Genomic DNA, 17,669 nt, shown 5'->3' with positions numbered 1-17,669 from the left:
GAATAACTGTTATTGTTTTTGGAATAGTGCAAACCTTTATTCACCGATTCTTGGTTACCTCGGTCTCTTCTGTTGTTGTTACTAGTTTGAGAGCGTGTGTTGCTGTTTGATGACTTGTCTGATTCTGTGTCGTGTCATATTGCTCCACTCTTTTTCCTTTCTTGTTCATCTCCCCCAACTCTCTTGCCAGCTCTTCATTTTCTCTTCTTCTATATTCAATTTCTTTCTTTGCTTCAATGATTCTTGATATCATTTGAGAACGTTTCTCCTCCTCTTTATTTCTTCATCTTGATACTCCATCAATTCTTCCAGTTCTTGATCTGTCATTTGGCTGATTATATTCTTCTGAATCGTTGATGCTTTCTCAGCCTTTTGCTGATCGCTCTCGACGGTTCCATTTGCTGATTTATCACTCATTCTCTCTTTTCTTTTAAGATATCTATTTATATAGTAAAAAAACAATCTTAAAAGTGGTGGCCATTAAAAAAATATATGATCATGCTGTTAGTACCCTATTCTATACCATTGTCTTTAGATATATTATAGATATATACATAGTAAACGACTTTTACTATTCTAAATTATTTCTACACACGCTCAAAGCGCACAAGATCTTCTCATCAAATAAATTTACTTTTTAATAACTTTTTTTTTATTCTTTTGTGCAACACAAAATATACTAGTACATTTAGTATCATAGTGATGAATGATAAAAGGAGTGAATCATCACTACAGTTCAAGAGTATTATAAATAGTTATTATCTTCGAACAAAGATATTCAATCATGTCAACCATATTCATCAAGCAATAGTTGATAGATATTTCATTGGACGTGAATATCAAAAAGAATGTATATTGATAGTAAAGATACCTCAAGTGATATCATTACAAGAGTTTATCAGAATCAATAGAACTGACTTGTTTATCGATCATTTCGATAGAGTATATGATACAATCAAGCATTGTTGTAAAGATGATAATGGTGTTGTCAAATTGGTATGTAATTATAATTTAATACTTTATTCTATTCATTATACTAATTATCAATCATACCACTGTAGGATAATGATATTGTATTTAAAGATTTATTGGACGTGATATTCCAAAATAATGATTCGGTTGCATTGGATTTCATGTTGAATAGATTCAAGTTTCAACAAACCATTAGACGGTCTATTGACCCTCGTCGACCAGTATCAATAGAGGTGTATAAAGTATTGAAGCGATACAATTACATCAATGTCACCGACAATGATATCAACCATGCCGATTCATTAAGATACATAAAAAGTCTGTTGTGTTGTATGATCGATTCTGGTGACATATCAATGTTTGATCAGTTTTGTACGGATTGTCTCAATACAATACCAACCCTTGGTTCCAAGAACATAATCTCAGTTTACAGTGGTATACGTGCCTATGATGATGTATTTATAGATATCATCAACAAACTAAACAACAACAATATGTCCCACAATAATAATAATAATAATAATAATAATAGTATAATATTTCATATGGTTAAAAGATTATTAAATCAAGGAATAGATTTAAGAGAATCATTATTTGTTGGTGCTCTGAGATGTTCAAATAATCAAGAGATATTAAAATGGATAAAGGATAGTTTTGATAGATTTGATATGTTTGTCGACTTCTATCACCAATCAAATAGATGGATAGAGAGATTTGCATCAATGGATACTCTAAAGTTGATTGATTACCGAGAACCAACAAAATACACATCCTCTAACTGCCTATCTACAGGGGCATCATCTGTTGGTAATTTAGATTACCTCAGATATATGGTGACCCAAAATCACCAATATATATTTCAAGAGCCACATCTCAGCAGGTCATTGGAAAAAGGACACTTGGAATGTACCAATTTTATAATTGATGCTATCTCTCAATATGCAAACCCTGACCAATTCACTCCATGTGGCTCCATCAATCCGACTATCGTGTCATTAGATCTCGTTCAACGGCTATTGGTCAATCACCCACACATCGCTATCAACCCTATGTTACTGATAGGTTCATCAATCAGCCAACCAATCGTTTTAGAGTACCTCCTTTCACACGGTTCATATTCCTTTAATAATATTGAACCCTCTCTCTTGCTCCAAGACCCAAAATCCACCCAACTGTTACTCAATCAACCCCGTCTCGACCAACCCACCAAGTTTCGAGTATCTGCAACCCAAATACCTATGGTCCAAAAAAGACCACTAGAGTTGTTGTATTTGCAAGGTCACTCACTTGTAATAGTGGATGAAGAACGACCACTCAGTTGGGATGGGAATCCAGTCGATCTAGATGTTCTCCAATTGATTATCAAACACCAATCAATCGAGAGTATTCCACCATGGGTTATAATGACAAGATATGGTCAATACGATGACCATATCGAGTTGTTAAAGGATGCTCTAGAATTGAACAAAAACAACCCATATATCATGGGGATGCCTCTTTCTATGGTATTCACTGATGCATGTAAGAATGGATTGATCAAAGTTGTAGAATGTTTTGGACTTCGATTCATTTGGGTATTTGGGTCTAGAGGATTTGGAATAGCTCTTGAAAACAATCAAATTCAAGTTGCAAAGTATTTGGGTCAAGAACTAGCCAGATTCTTTTCACCAGTTATCGATACCCAAGAATCAATGTGGAGTGTAATGCTTGATGCATTAAACAGAGTAGAGGATGACCAAGTATTCGAATATTTTTGGAGTCTTTTCAAACCGTTGACAACCAATTCTGAAATTGTCTCTCGTACTATTGGACAAAATCGTTCAAACAACCGACATTTAACAACTAATAGAGTAGATAGAATGATTAAACATTATGGTCAATATTATAATGGCTGTGAAAGAGATGAGTATCAAATGAAACCATTGACATTATCAAATGAATATAAAACAGTAGTAATCAATCACATCATCACAAAATATCAAAATGATGTATCGGTCAATCAATTTATCGATATTAAATCATTTGATTATTCAAGGTATTATAATCATAATTTAACATTATGTTTGATTCCTCCCACTTCTTTAAATAAATTGTAACCGGAAAATTCACAACAAAATTTTACAAATATTATTAAAGTTCTAGATTTATTTTATGACAAAGTTCCAAAGCTTGAAATTGTATGTATCAACCAAGTGTTCCATTGTACAGTATTAAGTAATTAACTAACTATTCTCTTGTTACTTTACTTTTAGACTCCAGAGGAAGTTGATAAATTTGGAACCGTCAAAGATATATCTATGGGTAAAAATCATTTTTGTCGTTTCGCTCTCGATACATCAACCTTCCCTGTCGAGGGCAAAAAGAAAGAGCTTCACAACAACCGTTTCAAAGAGTTTGGATGTTTTGAATCAAGATGGAGAAATGGTTCTAGAAAACATATGAAAGCATTTCATCTTTGTTCTCATGTGATTAACGAAGAAATAAAGGTATTTGGAATTTAAATATTAATTTCCTTTTCCAATTTTCAAAAATAGTTTTTTTTTTCACAAAAAGTCGTATTTTTCATTTTTGACTCAACCCAATTATAAATAATAATAATGTCTAAAGATATAAATGACGATAGAGATAACAAAAAGAAGAAGAAGAGTGAATCATCACTACCATTCAAGGGTATTATAAATAGTTATTATCTTCGAACAAAGATATTCAATCATGTCAACCATATTCATCAAGCAATAGTTGATAGTTTCGATGGACGTAAACATCTATATTTGAAACCGATATTGATAGTAAAAATACCTCAAGTGATATCATTACAAGAGTTTATTAGAATCAATAGAACTGACTTGTTTATTGATCATTTCGATAGAGTATATGATACAATCAAGCATTGTTGTAAAGATGGTGATGATGATGGTGTTGTCAAATTGGTATGTAATTAATAATAATTTATAATATAGTACATTCATAGGTATTCCTTTTACTTTACTAAACAACCTATCTATCATAATATTCAATTGACCATTATAGGATCACGATACTGTATTCAAAGATTTATTGGATGTGATAGTAGAGAGAGATGATTCGATTGCATTGGATTTCATGTTGAATAGATTCTCGTTTACTATTCAAACCATTATGCTATCTACTTATCGCCACCGTCAGACACTATCGATAGAAGTGTATAAAGTATTGAAGCTATACGACTATCTTACTGCCCCTGACATTGATTATTATTCATCAAGATACATCGAGAGTCTGTTGCGTTGTCTCATCAACTCTGGTGACACTGCAATGTTTGACCAGTTTTGTATAGATACAAATTGTCTTGATGCAATCAAGTCACAAAGAATTAGTGGATATGAAAGTAGAGATATATTTATAAATATAATCAACAAACTAAATAACAATAACAACAACAACAACTATCCATCTAATAATAATAATAATAATAATAATAATAATAATAATAATAATAATAATAATAATAATAATAATAATAATAATAATAATAATAATAATAATAATAATAATAATAATAATAATAATAATAATAATAATAGTATAATAATTCATATGGCCGAAAGATTATTAAATCTTGGAATAGATTTAAGAAAACTATTATTTGTTGGTGCATTGGAGTGTTCAAATAATCAAGAGATATTAAAATGGATAAAGAATAGTTTTGATAGTTTCGATCAGTTTGTCGACTTTTATCATCAATCAAATCTAGATATTGAGAGTTTTGCATCAATGGATACTCTCAAGTTGATTGATTACCGAGAACCAAAAAGCAACCTTCAACAAGGGTGGGCATCATCTGTTGGTAATTTAGATTACCTCAGATATATGGTGAACCATAATGACCAATATCTATTTAAAATGTCACACCTCGAAACGGCGTTGGATAGAGGACACTTGGAATGCGCCAATTTTTTAATTGATGCCGTTTCTCGATATCCAAGACGCGACAAAACTGCTCGATGTGGCTCTATACATCCATCGATCATGTCATTGGATCTCGTTCAACGCTTGGTCAATCATCCAAACATCGAGATAAACAATTCTCAGCTGATCCCTTCATTAATCAACAGACCAGACATTCTAGAGTACATTCTTTCACTCGATTCATTTTCTTCTGCCTATATTGAACCCTCCCATCTCTTCCATAACCCCATTTCCGCCCAATTATTGCTTAATCGTCCCCAATTCAACCAACCTACTCGGTATATGGGTTTTATGCAGCAAATACCCAAGCTCCAAAAACAAGCACTAGAGTTGTTCTATTTGCGAGGCCATTCACTTGAATTAGTGGATGAAGACCAAATGATGATGGTTGCACCCAGGTGGGACGGAACTCCGGTAGATATAGAAGTTCTCCAATTGATTATCAAACACGAATCAATCAAGAGTATATCACCATGGGTTATTATGACAAGATACGGCCAATACGATGACCATATCGAGTTGTTAAAGGATGCAATAGTTGCACAGTTGGACAGAGACGAACCAAATCTCATCAAAGACATCATTATTCAAGTATTCAATGATGCATGTAAGAATGGATTGATCAAAGTTGTCGAATGTTTTAGTCATTACACTGGTTCTTTTGTGTTGTTTGGAAGTCGAGGATTTGAAATAGCTCTTGAAAACAATCAAATTCAAGTTGCAAAGTATTTGGGTCAAGAACTAGTTAAAATCTTTTCAACAACTATTGATACAAAGGAATCAAAGAGAAGAGTGGGCTTTTCGAAATATAACAATACCAAGGGACCAATACAGATAGTGGACCTTCCATTAATACTTTCAGTATTAAACAGAGTAGAGGATGATCAAGTTTTCGAATATTTTTGGAATCTTTTCAAAGCACTGACAACAGATTCTGAACTTGTCTCTCGTACTATTGGATCACCATCACAAAATCGCACAAACAACCGACATTTAACAATTGTTAGATTGGATCGAATGATTAAACATTATGGTCAATATTATAATGGCTGTGAAAGAGATGAATATCAAATGAAACCATTGACATTATCATATGGATATCAAGCAGTAGTAATCAATCACATCATCACAAAATATCAAAATGATACAACAGTCAACCAATTTATCGATATTGAATCATTTGATTATAATGAATATTATAAATATATAATATATAATTTACATCAATGTTTGATTCCCATATAATTTATAATAATAAAATAATTTATCTGTTAAAAGAAAATTTAAATATTCTTTTTGAGAGTTCAATAGTCCCAACTGCGAGACCCAAGTAAATTATTTATTTATTCATATAAATATAATATATATATAGATATAAATGTCAAAAGCTATCACTAGAAGAACTCAATGTTCATACATTTCAGGCCTATTGGAGTTGAATCCTTTTGATGATCGAGCTACAAACTTAAACAAATCTCATATTGATGGACGTTATCTTCTTACCCCAGATCTCACCTATGAAGACATCACACATGATTATCCCTCCTTAAAAGCTCCAGTTGCAAGAATGATTCCTGGATTTGTTCTCCAACAACGACAGCAAACCCAACAAGAAGGTGAGTCTATCATAGGCTAAACCAAATTTATTAACATTTTTTACAGTTAAAATTCCTCCTCCTCCTCCTCCTAGTCCAGTGCGCGTCTTTCTCAAAGAGGATGGAACAGAATCTATCAGTTTTGATTCAGGAATATCATGGGACAGTACTCCATTTGGGAAAATCTGATTATCTCAAAAGAAAAGATCCTCAAAATGAATCGGTTGTCGAATCACCTTTCACTTCTGGTGAATATGGAGTTGTTAGACGATCACCAACACAACCTGTTGTAATTCCTACCAACATCAACAACAGCTCAACTCCTCTAAATTCAGGTTTTTATCAATTATTCAGAAAGAAGAGTGAAGAAGTGAAAGACAATGCCAAAGCTCCCACAAAGGGTAACAAGGAGAATAGTTCTCTCCAAAAACTCTTTCCATGCTTTGAAAACAGAAAGAAATGATCATTTCCTTTTCAACTGGTCAATTGACTCAACACCATGCCCTAGTAGAGTCTCGTGCTCCCAGCTTTTTTTTTTTTTCGTCAAAGATGATATTAATATTTAATTAAAAATCACAAATATCAAAAGACAAAAATGGATGGTGATAAAAAGAATGTATCATTCAAAAGGATTATAAACAATCAATATCTAAGAACAAAGATATTCAAATATGTTGAAGATATTCATGATGGTATACTGGAACGACATGAAATCGACCATGATACAACAAAGGATGTTTCTTTGGTTGTAAAGATACCACAAGTAACAACATTGGAAGAGTTTATTAGAATCAATCGTATAGACTTGTTTATCGATCATTTCGATAGAGTTTATGATGCAATGAAACAATATTCAATTGGAGGAAAAGTGGTATGTAATTCGTGATCAATTAATTAATGATATCAAAATATATAATGATAAAACTATATACTAACCTACTACTATATAAACAATATTAATAGGATCATAATGATATATTTAAATCTATATTAATTAGAATATTTAAAAACGATCATTCAGATGCATTGGACTTTATATTGGAGAGATTGACATTTGATCATCGCACTGTAATGTCTGCACTTCAATTGGAAAAGTCAATGTCGATAGAGATGTATCAAGTTTTAAAGAAACGAAACTATCACATCATTGTCAATAGCAACAAAAAGGAAGAATTTGTATTCATCAAGAGTATGATCTATTGTCACATCAAATCAGGTGACATTGCAATGTTTAACCAATTTTGTATAGATTGTCATCTCTCTTCACACAGCATCCTTAAAAAGAATATGGCACCTCGTACCTTACCTTTTGAAAAGGATTCATTTCAATATTTAATCATTAAATTAAATAATAATAATAATAATCAAATTAATAATAATACAAAAAAAAAATCAACTTGAAATATTATATTATATTATAAAAAGATTAATGGAATACGATATTGATTGTAGATTATCACTATTTATGGTTGCAATTGAAACATCAAATCAAGAAATACTGCGGCGGATCAAAGATAGTTTTAAAAGTCTGGAAGAGTTTCAAGACTTTTATCATGTAAAGAATCAGACGATTGAAAGATGGGCAACGATGGATACGTTAAAGTTGATTGAATACAAACCGCCACTATCGTTTGAACACCACAATCAACCATCGACTGAACCATCTCAATTTGGAAATGTGGATTTTCTCAAATACATTTATAACATTGGTCGCGACGACCATGCTTACTTGTATCAAAAGCCACATCTCTCTGTATCACTACAATACGGACAATTAGATTGCGCACTCTTTTTGATAGAATCCCATTACTCTGATATCAAGGTGAGTGGCACAATTGACTCAACCATCATGTCATTGGATTTGGTTCGTCGATTGTTTGAATCACCAACCATCCAAATCAACAACCTTGACGAGTTGCTTGGGTCGATTGTAAAGGCAAACCAGCCAGATACTTTGGCATACGCTCTTACATTTGACATGGAGATGAATAGTATCTATCAATTAGTGATACCTTCACTCCGTTTTGAAGATGCAACCATGACCAAGATGCTTTTGGATCGGTTCACTGAAATAGGACCGACTCAGTTTAGCTTTTTATCCGATAGATTCACGGCTATCCAACCACAACCGCTGGAGCTGTTGTATGCGATGGGCCATTCCCTTAGGACTACTCCTCAATTCCTAGTCATGTATCCACCAGAGTGGGACGACACTCCACTCTCTTCCCAAATCATTCAAATCGTCTCCTATTATCAACCCATTCATGAAACGATTCCACCATGGGTTATCATGACACGGTACACCCAATACGACGATAACATCGAGTTGTTAAAAGAAGCCATTTCACATGTCCAAGACAATTCCACAAACGAAACGATATGCATTCTATTGGAGATAGCATGTAAGAATGGATTGATCAAAGTGGTAGAATGTATTCCTAGTTTGTATGCTTGGGAAAATGGATCTACATCAATCTTTCAAACTGCTGTTGATAATCAACAATATCAAGTTGCCTATTATTTGGCAGAAACATTCATCAAAACCTTTGCCGGCAAGGTGGACCAAAGTCATCTAGTCAATACACCACAATTAATATTGGTCGCGTTAAATAGAGTAGATGACGATCGAGCATTCCAAACTCTTTGGAATATTTTCAAACCATTCACAACCAATTCTGAACTAGTCTCTAATGCATTGGGATCTTTGTTAAAGGTCAATCTAGCCAACCGACATTTAACAACGAATCGATTGGATCGAATGATCGAACAGTATGGTCAATTTTACAATGGCTGTGAAAAAGATGAATATCAAATGAAACCATTACAATTGACCTATCAGTCCTATAGATCCAACGTCAATCACATCCTCACAAAATATCTAAACTCGACAAAGACAACTAAATTTTTAGAGCTTAAACAATTTGATTATTCAGAGTATTATAGACAAAACATTAAATTGTGTCTCATCCCTCCTCAACCATTACTTGAATAAACAATACAATAGCCGAGAGATATTTTCACTCGAGGGAGTGTATGGTCCTACAATGATATGTCATTTTTAGTGTTGCAAAGAATAAATATGACAAATCGGCCGATTCCAATCATCTGATTCACCAGATAAATATTATTTAAATAAATAAACTATACAATTTCGGTTCGGGACTTGTCGATCCCTTTTATTCTAATCTAATCATCTTCTACAATATATGTTGTTTGCTCTACTTTAATATTTGGGAATTTATCATTTAATAACCCTTGTAATTGTCTATAATAATAAATTAATTAATTAATTAAATAAAGTATATTCAATATATTAATTGTAATTACCTTGTTTTCCTAAATATATAATCCAAATCTTTTTTCATATCTTTTAACATCTTTGTATGTTTCTCAAAATCATTGGACAATTGTCCATACTTTTGTGAACTATATTCATTAAAATGTTGTAATGCATTATTGGTTTCATATTGTTTTGTTAATCTAAAAAAAAAAAAAGAAAAGGAAAGAGAACCGATCAGTTTACATGTAAAACAAAATGATTCATTCAACCAACATCAATCATCAATCATTACATTTCAGTTTGAGTACTTAGTATATTATATATATCATTCTGACTTGTTATATTTGTAATTTCATTTGTCATTGTTTGACTTGCTGTAGGTTGTTGTAATGTAGTCATTGTTGTTTGTTCTCTATTTTGATTTTGGTCGTCTTCATTATGACTATTTTGATTATGATTGTCTTGATTCTCCATTACACCTCCTTTTCCCTTTTATTTTATCTCTTTTTTTTTGTTTTGTATTTATTTGTTGTGAAGGAGAGACAAGCAGAGATTAATCTTGATCAGCTGATTTTCATTATTATTAATTTTAATTATTTTTTTTTTGTTTGGTTCGGCTCCTTTCGTGTCATTAAAAAGCTCTCGAGAGGATTCTATTTTCATTGTGAAAACGAACAAAGTTGTAAGTTGAACTTATACAAAACGAAAACGAGATAGATAGATAGATTTAGATAGAGAAAGGTTGATATGGTGGTGTAGATTGATATGATGAACCCTTACCTATCCTAGAGTTTACAGAGCCCTCTGAACCTTTTTGGGAACCACTCTGTCCTCGCCAAAGACGACAAACTACTTCAAAGCTGAAGCGTCTGATTAATCACACCCTCTCATATAACCTTATTCTATATCTTCCTCTTCTTTCATCAATATACTCGAATCATTACTAATCAATTCCTTCTTCTTCTTCTTTTCAAATAGGTCTTGTACAACTTTTTTTTTTTGGTGCTCTTCCTTTGATTGAATTAATGATTAAAATAAAATATGATTATTATCGACATGAAATATAACCTTTTAAATTGTTATTATTATTCTTTTTCTTATTATTATTATTATACTAATAAAAAGTATTATCGATATTATGTTTAAAAGCAAAATATTTGGTTTGGGATTATATTGTTTAATTAAATAATAATAATACTACAGTTGATACAACAGCCTAAAATTGTTTGGTTTGGTGTTTGTTTGATTGGTTGGTTGGTTGGTTGATAATAGGTATGAATTGGAAAGAATCTTCAAAGACTCTACTCGAGTTGTGTTTGTTGTTGTTGTTGTTGTTCTTTCTCTATTCTGTACGCGGGTGATGGTGGTTTCTTCTCGTTTTGTTTAATATATTTCTTTGTTTGCTTATTGCTTGAAATCTCTAATAAAGTTACCAATGGTAAGACCCTTGGCTACGGCTTCAGCATCCTTTTTTTTGATTCAAAATAAATAGGTTGTTAGACAAAGATATTGTTGATAGTTTGTTATTAGTTATGTTCATACCTCTCCGTCGATAGATACTGCAGTCTTGTCTGCTCCATTTTCCAATAGAATTTGAATGATATCCTTGTGACCAAACCTGTTTATCATGTGATGATGTGAACATGATGATTGATGAAAAGATATCTTTTGTGTTAGAGAGAGAGAATCATGCATATTGAACCATAATTTAAACACATACATTGAAGCCATATGAAGTGGAGTATATCCTGTTCTATCCTTGTAGTTTACACTGGTTGGTGATTCCTTTACGATCTAATAGAGATTACATTGATTGATGGTAGTAGGAGATAGGGGGGTAAATAAGGGGACACAGCAAGTCAAGTCAGATATCAAATATCGAATAAGAGAATGAACATACTTTCTTTACGGTTTCAATGTCACCAGACTTTGCAGCATCTCTTAATTTTTGACCTTCCATTCTTTCTCTTTTAACTATTTATATATGTATGTTCTATATTATAATGAATAAACTATAATAATGAAAAAACAATGACAAAACACACAATGATTGCTGTGGGATCAGAGGGAGACTAGTTCTTTGAGGTTTCATTCAGTTTTTAAAATAATATCTCATGTGGAAGTGTAGAATAGATAGATTATAATTCGGTTATTTGTGTATATTAATATATTATTATTATTCATTCATTCATTGTGATATCTCTACAATAATATATATATATATATATAAGTAAAAGTAAAAGATGTTCATCTTGAAAAGTAAAGTAGTTGAATCAATCGGTCCTTCTTGATGTCTATGTAATTTGACTCCTCTCATCCCATACTAGTACTAGTGATGTCCTGAGGATGGTTGTTTATTTGTTTGTTTGTTAGTTTGTTATTATTTTATTTTAATTAATCAAAATTGGGTCCTTTTTTTTTTCTTTTGATCATGCAAGATGCTTGATGACACGAAGTACGCAAGTTGTTGTTGTCAGGTTGACCCGACTTTTAGGAAGAAGAAGAATAACAATGAATAGTATTATATGTAGATCTAATACATATACTGCTATATTGCGTCGTTGTATGCTACCGATGACAACGACGACACAGTCATTTTTGGTATCAGCAACATCGAAACAACAGTCGACAAGTGGTGAATTCAAGATCATAAACAACAACAACAACAAATATACAGATTATAATCAATCATCATTGGTCATTAGTAAAAGATGGTATTCTTTATCAAATAACAATAACAGAAACAGTTATGTAGATAGCAATAATAATAATAATAGAAACAATCAACAACAAGAGGAAGATGAAAAAGAAGAAGAGATATCAATGGATGAATACATTAGCAATTTAAAAGAGATTAATAATATAACAAATGAATCAAATGAACACAATGAATTACTATCATATAATCGTAATCAATTGACTGCACATATTGAATTCTACTTTTTCAAAGATGAAAGATTTAATCGATCATTGTAAGTCAAAGAGGAGAAGATGAAAGAAAGAGATTGATTGATTGATTAACACCATACTTTTATTTATTATTTATTATTCTAGATTAAAGAAAGCATTGATGGAAGATCCAAAATATAGTGATGCATATTTACAATATAATATATGTCAAGTGTTACAAGATCTAAGGTATCCATCACCAGATATTATAAAGCTTGTAATGACCAATCTAAGAAAGGAAGGAAGAAAGATGGTGGTGGCATTGTTTATTTGGATGTACAACAATATTAGAGACGAGATGGATATTGGTCACTACGACATTGTGGCTGGTTATTATAATGACACTAAAAACTATACAATGGCTGCCAGAGAGTTGGCCAATGTCGTGCATCAAAAGGGTGTCAAACACAGCGACCAAAGTTATATCGAGATGTTGCGATCTTGTTATGGCGACGAACAGCGGTTGGATGAGGTCATGGCAACCATTGTAGAGAGACGACATGATGGCAAACCAACCAAAGCACAACAAGTTCAATACATTGAAATGTTGTTTAAAAGCAAGACGGTCAATTTCGACAAGATTGCAATAGAGTTTAGAAAGGTGGCCGATGCCAAACAGGTTGATGAGGCATTGATCCAAACCGCGTTGATTGGGTGGCTCAAACTCAGTCAGATAGACAATTTCAACCATGTCTGGGACTTTGCCATTGAGAAGAAAATCCCAATCAACAACACTACGATCGGTGTTGCTGTTGGACACTTTCAACGTATCTTTGGTATCGATCATGCATCTCTGTTTTATTTGCGTGTGCAGGATAGTAGTCAGGAGGTGGCGGATAGCGAGCCCGTGTTTTTGGGTATGGTCAGAGCCATCATGGAGCACGGTCACATGATCAGACTGACCGATCTCGTCAACGGGCTGCAAAGACGTGGTCGGTTGACACTCGACATTATTAGCAAGATTATAAAGTCGTGTGCACTCAACGCACCCAAACGTCTCGGTCAGTGTCTTGTACTCATGTACGCACGTGCCAAAGACATCTCACCCATCAAGGGTGTCCCGACACTCGAGACACTATCAGCCTGTATGAACGCATCGATATCACAAAACAGTCTACTCTACCTACGTATCTATCTACGTGAAATGTACACCTATGAAATTGTACCAGATGCCGAATTATCACGTACCATTCTTCGTTACCTTTTGGTGTTGGGTGACGTATCCTTCCGCGACCTCGAAGAGTATATTCAATACACTGGTTCCAAGTTGCCAAACCCCGACCCCTATTTCCTGGCATCTTGTATCATATTCTGCGATTTGAATCCCGAGAATGCTCAACTTCAACAACGTCGTACATCGTATTTTTCAATCATCGATTCCTCTACACTAGACTATAAAAAGAATTCATACAACTTTTTAATTGGAACCTATGTATTGATGGGAGAGATTGACAAGGCCATCTATTACTTTGGTTTCTATCATCAAATGAACTTTACCTCACAAACCATGAAATACTCTATTTTGGCTCATTATGCTCTTATTCACGACGTAGAAAACCAAACTAAATGGGGTTCATTGATTGGGCAAGCAAATTATAATCAAGAGGTTTTCGATCGGTTCTATGTCTATCATAAATTTAATAGACGTACCAAATTACAAAAATCTTTAAAATTAACTCCCCCTCAACCAGAACAAACAACAAAACAACGTCAATATCAAAATAACAAATTTAATCAAAATAATCAAAATAATAATAATAATAAGTATAATAAAAAATAAATGGGTATAAATATATAGATAAATATATAAATTAATATTATTATTATTATTATCACAATGTTTTTTTTTTTTTATTATTATTTAATTTATAATTTGTTGGACCTGGAGTTTTGTTTTTTTTTTTTTAATAATGTATATATATACAACACACAGAGTTGTCTAGTAATATATATATATATATATTTGTTTGTTTGTTTTTATACATTAATGACACGAGATAATTTTTGAATTCTATTTAACAAGTTGTCACCTTGTTGGAGTGTTTGTTTGTACATTGAGTTCTTATTGTCTGATCTAGTGGTTTCAATGACACCAGAAACCTTATCAATTTTACAATGAAGACGACCTGCTGAAATAAAACGTGACAATTCTCTATCGATAAAATCAACAGAGACACCAAATTCATTGGCCATAGAGTCTAATCTAACACTTGAGTAGGATTCCAAAAATTGAGTATAAGCAATAATTCTTAATTCTCTTGTCAAGAATCTAGCATGACTTGATAAATATCTATCACCTTTAATATTTTCAGAGAAATATGCTAAGAAAAAAAAAAAATTAATAAAAGAAGGAATTGTAATAATAGTTATATATATATATTTTTAATTTTACTTACATAAATTAGTAAAGAATTGATTATATTCACCATTATAATAGGATAATAATAATTCTTGAAGATGTGGAACATCTCTTACGACAGAGAGGACATCTGGTGAATCAATGACCTTTGACTTTAGAGATACACGATCGAGATGTAACATGCTGGTAAAAATCAAGTATTGAACAAAGATGGAGTACTCGATGAATTCAGTCGAGGTGAAACTGGCCAAAGTGTCGAGGAAGAGGTCAGAAGCTTCCTTGAATTTACGAATAGACATGAGATAGACTGCCTCGTAGGTCTTGAGACGGTTCTTACGGTCCCAATCACCACCCTCTTCAACCAATGTCTTGGCCTTTTCAATGTTTCTACTAACCAAATCATGATCCATCCAGAAAATACCCATTCTAATCACTGTAAATACCAAATCCAACTTTTGTCCCAATGGTACTGTCTTTTCAAATGTTTGTCTATATAATGAATATGCTTTATCCTAAAAAGAAAAAGAAGAAAGAAGAAAAAGGAAAAGGTTAATTAAAAAAGTAATATATATTCTCTTTGTATATTTTTACATACTTTATCACCAATTCTACAATAGAAATCAGATTTAGCCAAGAAAGCTTCTCTAATTTCAGATTCACCAAAGTTTTCTTCAGAATCTTTAATCTTATCATCCAATTGCTTCAATTCAGTTTCATTATCAGTCTTTAACTTTTCAGCAAATTGTTTATCTTCATCCCATTTTAATTGTTCAACTAATCTTTTATATAATGGATACATTTCTAATCAAAAGTAATATAAATAGTAATATAAATAGTAATGTAAACAAATGTATGATTAGATTATATAAATCGAATATAGATGTGACGATGAGTGTATGAATACATACTATTCTTTTCAATTTCTACGAGTAAATCCTTCTTTGCCTTTTGATTTGATGGATCATAAGTAACTGTGAATACAAGTTCAGCAATTGCTAAATCTGGTAATTTCTTTATTCCTTCGTCCATTCTCTCTCTTTTATATATATCGTAAATAGTTATCTCTTTCTCTTAATTTATTAATGATCAAAATTTTGTTGATGTTCATCACCCCCAAAGGTTTCATGATAAATTAAAAAAAATGAAAAAATTCATTCCTAACAATATTCTTCACCTCATACAAGTCAATCTCTCTGTCTCTGTGGGTCAATCAATCAATCAAACCAAAGACACCCCACTCTCTCAATAAAGAATGCATCTCTCTTAAAAAGACCACACACTCCCTCTCTCTCTCTCTCTCTCTCTCTCTCTCTCATACCACTACCTAAGAGTCAGTCTGGTTATTAATACCATTCTCATCTTCTCATCATCATCATTTTAATTAGCTGTTTTTTTTTTGTACATATAAATAATATAATATTTGTAATTTAATTCAAATTTAAAGAATGGAATCAAATAGAAAAGTTGTATTGGTAACAGGTGGAGGAGGATTAGTAGGAAAGGGAATAGAACAATATGTAAAGGAAAACAACAGACCTAATGAACAATGGGTGTTTCTCAGATCATCGGATGGAGACATTCGATCAAAGGAACAGACGACCGCCATCTTTACCAAATACAAACCAACTCACGTCATTCATTTGGCTGCTCGTGTCGGTGGTCTATTTAGCAACATGAGACACAAAGTTGAATTCTTTAGAGAAAATATTGCAATCAATGATAACATATTATCTTGTTGTAAAGAGTTTAATGTAAAGTATAATAATAATAATAACTTAGATAATAATATGTAATGTAACGTGTTATTAATTGATTGTTTGTTTATTTTGTTTATTTGGTTTAGGTAATAAAATGTGTATCATGTTTATCAACTTGTATATTCCCAGACAAGACAACTTATCCAATTGATGAGACGATGGTTCATAATGGACCACCCCATCCATCAAATGAAGGGTACGCCTATGCCAAGAGAATGTTGGATGTATTGGGACGTGCCTATAACGAAGAGTATGGATCGTCGTGTCGTTTTACAACTGTGATTCCAACCAATATCTATGGTCCACATGATAACTATCATATTGCAGACAGTCATGTCATCCCAGGTCTCATCCACAAGACCTATTTGGCCATGAAGAACAACACCGATCTCACTATCATGGGTACTGGCAAACCACTACGTCAATTCATCTATTCGTTGGATTTGGCCAAACTCTTTGTTTGGGTGCTCGACAACTACGACGAGCTCGATCCAATCATCTTGTCAGTCGACGATCAAGACGAAGTATCCATCACCGACGTTGTCACCATGATCACCGAGGCCATGGGGTTCAAGGGCAAGATCATCTACGACACGTCCAAGGCAGATGGTCAATACAAAAAAACAGCCAGCAACAAAAAACTAAGATCCCTCTACCCCAACCTTTCCTTTACCCCAATGAAAGATGCCATTAAAGTTTCATCTCAATGGTTTATTAATAATTTTGAAGTTGCTAGAAAGTAGTAGAATAGAAATAAACAAACAAATAGAATAAACAAACAAACAAACAAACAAACAAACAAACAAATA

The 17,669-nt window shown here is 32.6% G+C and overlaps 10 protein-coding genes across 10 annotated transcripts; 6 read left to right on the top strand and 4 right to left on the bottom strand.

The window, feature by feature from the left end:
• Nucleotides 1-40: 40 nt before the first annotated feature.
• Nucleotides 41-417, bottom strand: DFA_10131 (uncharacterized protein; the record flags this gene model as incomplete). Its single annotated transcript, XM_004351965.1, has 2 exons — nt 41-242; nt 296-417. 2 exons carry the CDS (start codon nt 415-417, stop codon nt 41-43), a joined length of 324 nt encoding a protein of 107 aa, XP_004352017.1.
• Nucleotides 418-702: 285 nt separating this feature from the next.
• Nucleotides 703-3,473, top strand: DFA_10130 (uncharacterized protein; the record flags this gene model as incomplete). Its single annotated transcript, XM_004351964.1, has 5 exons — nt 703-996; nt 1,062-1,503; nt 1,543-3,033; nt 3,115-3,149; nt 3,225-3,473. The coding sequence occupies 5 exons, from the start codon at nt 703-705 to the stop codon at nt 3,471-3,473; spliced, it is 2,511 nt and encodes an 836-aa protein (XP_004352016.1).
• Nucleotides 3,474-3,569: 96 nt separating this feature from the next.
• On the top strand, nt 3,570-6,165 carry DFA_10129 (uncharacterized protein; the record flags this gene model as incomplete). Its single annotated transcript, XM_004351963.1, has 2 exons — nt 3,570-3,902; nt 4,003-6,165. 2 exons carry the CDS (start codon nt 3,570-3,572, stop codon nt 6,163-6,165), a joined length of 2,496 nt encoding a protein of 831 aa, XP_004352015.1.
• A 133-nt stretch (nt 6,166-6,298) lies between these two features.
• Nucleotides 6,299-6,978, top strand: DFA_10128 (uncharacterized protein; the record flags this gene model as incomplete). The annotated part of the gene is made up of 2 exons (XM_004351962.1): nt 6,299-6,536; nt 6,722-6,978. The coding sequence occupies 2 exons, from the start codon at nt 6,299-6,301 to the stop codon at nt 6,976-6,978; spliced, it is 495 nt and encodes a 164-aa protein (XP_004352014.1).
• A 132-nt stretch (nt 6,979-7,110) lies between these two features.
• DFA_10127 (uncharacterized protein) lies at nt 7,111-9,507 on the top strand (the record flags this gene model as incomplete). The annotated part of the gene is made up of 3 exons (XM_004351961.1): nt 7,111-7,386; nt 7,479-7,744; nt 7,941-9,507. The coding sequence occupies 3 exons, from the start codon at nt 7,111-7,113 to the stop codon at nt 9,505-9,507; spliced, it is 2,109 nt and encodes a 702-aa protein (XP_004352013.1).
• A 194-nt stretch (nt 9,508-9,701) lies between these two features.
• On the bottom strand, nt 9,702-10,269 carry DFA_10126 (uncharacterized protein; the record flags this gene model as incomplete). Its single annotated transcript, XM_004351960.1, has 3 exons — nt 9,702-9,780; nt 9,843-9,995; nt 10,088-10,269. The coding sequence occupies 3 exons, from the start codon at nt 10,267-10,269 to the stop codon at nt 9,702-9,704; spliced, it is 414 nt and encodes a 137-aa protein (XP_004352012.1).
• Nucleotides 10,270-10,522: 253 nt separating this feature from the next.
• Nucleotides 10,523-11,755, bottom strand: DFA_10125 (uncharacterized protein; the record flags this gene model as incomplete). Its single annotated transcript, XM_004351959.1, has 4 exons — nt 10,523-10,644; nt 11,229-11,262; nt 11,338-11,589; nt 11,696-11,755. 4 exons carry the CDS (start codon nt 11,753-11,755, stop codon nt 10,523-10,525), a joined length of 468 nt encoding a protein of 155 aa, XP_004352011.1.
• A 551-nt stretch (nt 11,756-12,306) lies between these two features.
• On the top strand, nt 12,307-14,524 carry DFA_10124 (uncharacterized protein; the record flags this gene model as incomplete). The annotated part of the gene is made up of 2 exons (XM_004351958.1): nt 12,307-12,767; nt 12,850-14,524. The coding sequence occupies 2 exons, from the start codon at nt 12,307-12,309 to the stop codon at nt 14,522-14,524; spliced, it is 2,136 nt and encodes a 711-aa protein (XP_004352010.1).
• Nucleotides 14,525-14,721: 197 nt separating this feature from the next.
• psmD6 (26S proteasome non-ATPase regulatory subunit 6) lies at nt 14,722-16,132 on the bottom strand (the record flags this gene model as incomplete). Its single annotated transcript, XM_004351957.1, has 4 exons — nt 14,722-15,065; nt 15,141-15,615; nt 15,699-15,904; nt 16,012-16,132. 4 exons carry the CDS (start codon nt 16,130-16,132, stop codon nt 14,722-14,724), a joined length of 1,146 nt encoding a protein of 381 aa, XP_004352009.1.
• A 416-nt stretch (nt 16,133-16,548) lies between these two features.
• DFA_10122 (GDP-L-fucose synthetase) lies at nt 16,549-17,603 on the top strand (the record flags this gene model as incomplete). The annotated part of the gene is made up of 2 exons (XM_004351956.1): nt 16,549-16,854; nt 16,947-17,603. The coding sequence occupies 2 exons, from the start codon at nt 16,549-16,551 to the stop codon at nt 17,601-17,603; spliced, it is 963 nt and encodes a 320-aa protein (XP_004352008.1).
• Nucleotides 17,604-17,669: the final 66 nt, after the last annotated feature.

This window comes from Cavenderia fasciculata (genome assembly GCF_000203815.1).
Source record: "Cavenderia fasciculata unplaced genomic scaffold Scf_EU5ZYIE02H8LDV-5, whole genome shotgun sequence".
In the NCBI taxonomy this organism is placed as follows: domain Eukaryota; phylum Evosea; class Eumycetozoa; order Acytosteliales; family Cavenderiaceae; genus Cavenderia; species Cavenderia fasciculata.
The sequence above is the reverse complement of the archived record's forward strand: the minus strand, read 5'-3'. Positions and strand labels throughout refer to the sequence as shown.